We start from the raw sequence: 5,384 nt of genomic DNA, 5'->3' as shown, positions 1-5,384 counted from the left end.
TTTGAGATTTGTAAATCCATGATTAGTAGCTTGTGTTGCGCGGCGATATCTTCTCCTGGGATGACTTTGCAGTCTATTACATCTTTTAATCTTCTGCGAGAGATTAGCATGTAATCTATCTGTGTTTTCCTAGTACCACTTTCATATGTTATTAAATGACTGTTTTTTTTCCTATAGTAGGTGTTGGTTAAGGCAAGGTCGAAGGCTTGCGCAAATTTCAGTACGTGCTCTCCTTCATCATTTCTTTCTCCGTATCCAAAACCACCATGATGCCTTTTGTAGCTATCTCTTGCTTTCCCCACATGCGCATTTAAGTCACCACCAATTATGACTAGGTCATCCTTAGGGATTTCCATTACAGCTTCATCAAGGATAGCTCTAAAGTCATCTTTCTCTTCTTCCTTGCAACCCGTTTGAGGAGCATATACTGATAGGATGTGTAGTATTGATTGACCAATGCAGAGTTTTATCTTCATTAGTCTATCAGAGATCCTGTTAACTTCTACTACTGAAGAGGTTAGGTCTTGGCTGAGGATGATGCCGACACCGTTCCTATTGCTAACAAGTCCATTATAGTACAATTTATACCCATCTCCAATCATCAAAGTTTTCTGTCCTTTCCATTTCGTCTCTTGTATGCACGCTATATCAACTTTTCTCCTGTTCAACATTGATGCCAATTCTCTCGTCTTACCTTTAAGCGTCCCAATATTCAAACTTGCCAGTCTTGTCTTCTTTGCTTTGACCTTTACTTTATTTTTCACAGGATGGAGGTCTACACCCTGCGCGTCGCATGGAGGGAACGCCTTAGCTTTCATATTCATATTTTCATTTGTGTCCTTCATTTTATTTATTGGACAGGTATCCTTAGCACCCGGCTGTCCAGGCCTGTCGGTGACCGGGGTGTCATCTCTAAGCTCCGAAATTCATCATACCATATGTCTTTACACATCAGTCATCGAAGAAAAACTTGAAAGTTTTTATGGTTCTTACCAGGATTGAACCCGCGTCCTTGTTCATACTCGTGTTTCCAAGCTTACATCTTACCCATTAGGCCACTTTAAGGATAAATAATAATATATTTAAATAATATAAATAATAGTTTGCCCTTTTCTTCTTCCATCTGAATATTCCTCTCTTGTTCTTAATTGTTTTTCTCATCGCCGATTCTGTGATTAGGGTTTGGTTCTTTTGTTGACTTCCATCTGAATATCCCTCTCTTGTTCTTAATTGCTCTTCTCATCGCCAATTCTGTGATTAGGGGGTATCAGTCATTGAGAATATGAAGCTGAGGTAATTGGATTTTATTTTATTGAGGGCTAATCTTTGGCGTAGGTAGTAACTCTCGTTGGGATCTTCGGTCCTAGTAGAGATCCGTTTCCCCAGCTCTTTAAAGAAGGCAAGGGCGTGAGAGCCGAACGATGTTAGAGTCGTGGCGATTAGTGGTAGGAATGTGTAATTGGCCGGAAGCGATGGCGAATATTTAGCGAGTTTATTTATCTCGGCGTCTACTAGAGCATCTCTATTTATATTGGAAGGGGCAAGGGGATCGATGCATGAGAAATCCCAGGTTAGGAATTCCCCCCTCTTCCAAGGGATCCTGGTAGAGCTATCGGGACGCTTACCATCAGAATTGTAGAGTCCAGTAGGTTCGAGGGTTGATGGGATACCGGCAGATTTCAGGGCCCTGGCAATAGTAGCCTTTGGAGTTGACCGGCGTTTAACAAAGGATGCAGTGATAGGGTATTACCATATCACAATTAAGTCTTAGACCGATGGCGTGACGTAGCTCATCATTGCTTAGGAGCTGGTCAAGGTTTCGCGATGGAAAAGCTTCGAGAAATTCATACCCGCTGTCTGCGAAAATGGAGAAGAGTAGAGAATGGTCCTCGGGTTGGCCCCTCGATTTAAGGTATGCAACGGAGTTGCCAACTAGAGGCTTATCCCAGTCCTTCTGCAGTGTCGATGAGGGAGGATCGACTAATGAAAGAGATTTCCATAGATCAATTGCCTGGGGAAGTAAAGGGTCAGGATGTTTTGTGAGTGCGTGTATGATGGGCTCGCAGGACAGGCGAGAGGATATGAACACACTAACAGAGAGTAGGGAAGGCGATCGTATGCCAATGCCGCCGGATTTGGTTGGCAAGGTAGCTTGTAGCCAAGATAGGTCTCCGAATTTGAGATTGAGTATATCCTCTGTGAGGTGTTTAATCTCTAGCTCGTGTGCAGCGAGGTTGACGTCGTATTGGAAGATACGTGACGATCGGAGTGTATATAGAATTTTTGGGATTAGGAGATAGTTCTTTAATAGAAAGAACGCTTGGTGGGCTGGGAGGCGAGATAGTGTACCGCGCATAAGGGATATCTCTAGTAGTGTCGGCGAATAACTTGACAAAGGACTCGTCTTTACCCACTGGAGATCCGAGATGTGTTAAGAAGGTCAATGGTGTGTTATTGAACATAGGATCATAGTTAAGGTCGATGATTCCAAGAGGACAATATTCGCTCTTGTCTTGATTGATTCACAGTCCCAAACTGCTCTAGTTGGATTTTATTATTTCGACCGCCTTTATAACTTCGCTGGGTGAGCCGCCTAGTATACCATCGTCGATATACCAGTTATGAAGGTTTAGTTTACATTGGTCATTTATGCTTTGTATTAGGCTATTAATGCCCAGACAGAATAAGAAGGAGCCTAGAGGGTCACCTTGTTGTATTCCACTACTAGAAGGAATCAATCTATCTCCAAATTGAAGATGCGATGGACTAGCATAACAATCGAAAATGAATTGCGAGTATTCTGGGTAAAGGGTAAGGATGGGATTAAGAAACGCTGTACGTTTTAGAGAGTTAAAAGCGTTTGAAAAATCTATCTTAATTAGGATATTGTCACTGGGGTCTGTTTGTAGATACATTCTGGTCATGTGTAAGGATACCTCGCATCCCCCTTTTACGTTGACTCCTAATTGATTAGGGCACAGGTGATTAGATACTGTGAACAATATTCTGCTCACTACTAGCTTTGCGGTTAATCGGCGCCAAGTGGTTCCAATAGCGATAGGGCGAATATCTTTATTAGGTTTATGGAGGGCGATGAGTTTAGCTCCATAAAGGAGTGGAATAATGGCGGGTGGTAAGCCTCCAGCAAGCATACGGTTGATGAGTTGAGTAATTTTTTCCAAAACGTCGCATTGTTGTGTGATGTAAGGTGCGGTTAGATCCTGTAGGAATATTGGGCGAAACCCATCAACCCCCGGTGAAGAATCGCGTTTGAAGGAGAGAATAGCCTTTCTAACCTCGCTTGAGGTAAAAGTGGTTGCAATTAGAGGAGCTTCGGGGTAAGACGGTATTTCGTCCTTAAGATCGTGTGGGTGGTGTTTTAGGAGAAGAGCTTGATAAGTTGTTTGATCGTAGGGAGCTAGCTTATTGTCAGATGTTGCCAGTCGTATGGCGGATTTAACATTCAGGTTATCCAGCTTTTTAGATATAAGCTTGGCCTTGGTGAGTAGGTCATTTTTGTGATTTTTATTTTTATCAGTGTCATCACCTTTAAAAGATGTGGAAAAGTGATTGATGGGTAAGGGGTAGATAGTAGCATCCTTGATTTGCTGTGTCAGAGATTTTTTGCTGGCAGGATCAGGAACTTGCAAGGTAGTAAAGGCAAATGACAGGGTGTCGTGTCTAGCCAGTGTTTTATGGAAGAATAATTATTTATCAAGGAAGTCAAGTTCTTTGAGAGGTGTTTGGCAACTTGAAGTCTTGCTCCCTTAGGTATTCGTGAAATCACAAATGGTTTTGGTGTGACTAAAAATATTTCTACATCTGTGGAGTCGGTTGGATTGAAAGTGAGAGCATTTTCGGCGGTGGAGGTGGGGACTATTGGGCTAGTAGGCACATCAGTCAACGTGAAAATGGTAACTATAGGTTGTGCGAGGGCAATGGCAGAAAAGGCATTTAGGGTTCGAGGGATAGCTGGTGATAAGATGGGAAGCCCAGATTGAGTTAATTTTATCTTCTGGTTTCGATGAGATGGCAATAGCCCCAATTTGGTTACTTTAACGAGTTTATTACATAAAGGGCAGTTAGATTTGGTAGAAGCTGTGCTGAGGTCTGGTAAGCTCATGAATTAAAATTTTTTTATCAGTTTAAGAGTGAAAATGTTGGATATTATTTTTATCTTCAAATGTGGGTTTCTTGTGGGTTGGTATATTAAGGAAGTTTAATGAGTTATTTTTTTTGTTTTTTGATAAGATTTATTCAATATTTGAGGTTTGATTATGGAAGATGATTTACTCATAGTATAATTATGTACAAGTGATCATATAGAAATCCCACTTTCAATATCATTTTCTGGATAAATATTTGGTGAAATATTATTAACTGAATAAAATGTTTGGCAATTTTTGATGAGATTTATTTAATATTTGAGGTTTGATTATGGAAGATGATTTATTCATAGTATAGTTATGTGCAAGTGATCATATAGAAATCCCACTTTTAATATCATTTAATTTTTGTATTTATTTGAATTCATATTAGTTTGCAGTCTAGCTTGTAATATTTAGTTCATGGAGGGGTTTTTGCAATAGTAAGCTGTAGAGTCCATATTCTTCTAATACAATGTAATTAACTATCAGTCATATTTTTGGGGTAAATCATTGTCAAAGTTTTGTATCATAGCATAATGATGTGCAAGTGGTCTTATAGAAATCACATTTTCAATATCATTTTATGAATAAATGTTTGGCAGAGAATTATTTTCTGTTGGCAATTATTTTATTATTTTGTAAAATATTCAGTTTCCCTTTCTGCTTTTATAGCAATATTAGCTTGCTTTAAAGGATTTGAATGAATAGTATAATTAGATAAGAGATTAAATGTATTATCCTTTTCAAGTGTGAATATTGATTGTGTTTTGTACATTTAAATAAAATGTTTGGATGACAATTTTATATTAGTCAACAGTTTTTGGTATAAATAAGGGTAAATTGTAAAGATTGGTAAGAATGATAGAATTGATAATGTAGAGTGTTATGTTGGGAATAATATAAAAGAACTTGTTATTAATTGGTGTATAATAATTGAGGATGATTGGTAATCTAAAAGTATAGGAAATATTAAAGGAAAAAGTATTTACTTAAATTTTTTGTATCATTAATCTACAACTAAATTTTGATATATTGGAATTGTATAGAATTCATTGATGCAAAATTATGAAAGAGGACTGAATATTTTGGATAATAAAATCATTTTTATGTCCGGTTGTGGTGTTGGCAGTGGTTGTAGTGTTGGAAGTGGTTGTAGTGTTGGCAGTGGTTGTAGTGTTGGCAGTAGTTGTAGTTTTATCGTTAGATTAATCAGGCGTAGCTAAGATTTTATTTAAT

General features: G+C 38.6%; 1 protein-coding gene across 1 annotated transcript; it reads right to left on the bottom strand.

Annotated features, from left to right (window-relative positions):
• Nucleotides 1-2,540: 2,540 nt before the first annotated feature.
• On the bottom strand, nt 2,541-4,123 carry LOC135930921 (uncharacterized). Its single transcript, XM_065467722.1, has 2 exons — nt 3,670-4,123; nt 2,541-3,547 (listed from the first exon to the last, which is right to left on the bottom strand). Exons 1-2 carry the CDS (start codon nt 4,121-4,123, stop codon nt 2,541-2,543), a joined length of 1,461 nt encoding a protein of 486 aa, XP_065323794.1.
• Between the last annotated feature and the right edge of the window lie 1,261 nt (nt 4,124-5,384).

Source organism: Gordionus sp. m RMFG-2023, chromosome 1 (assembly GCF_954871325.1).
Source record: "Gordionus sp. m RMFG-2023 chromosome 1, tfGorSpeb1-WG-v2, whole genome shotgun sequence".
Classification (NCBI taxonomy): Eukaryota; Metazoa; Nematomorpha; class Gordioida; order Chordodea; family Parachordodidae; genus Gordionus; species Gordionus sp. m RMFG-2023.
Note: the sequence above shows the minus strand (reverse complement) of the source record. Positions and strands in the feature narration are given on the sequence as shown.

Excerpts from the sequence above, each read along its gene's own strand:
- LOC135930921 (XM_065467722.1), bottom strand. The coding sequence starts at position 4,123 with ATGAGCTTACCAGACCTCAGCACAGCTTCTACCAAATCTAACTGCCCT. Across the intron at positions 3,548-3,669 it reads CTGGCTAGACACGACACCCT|GTGATGACACTGATAAAAAT; the intron begins GTCATTTGCCTT and ends CATCTTTTAAAG.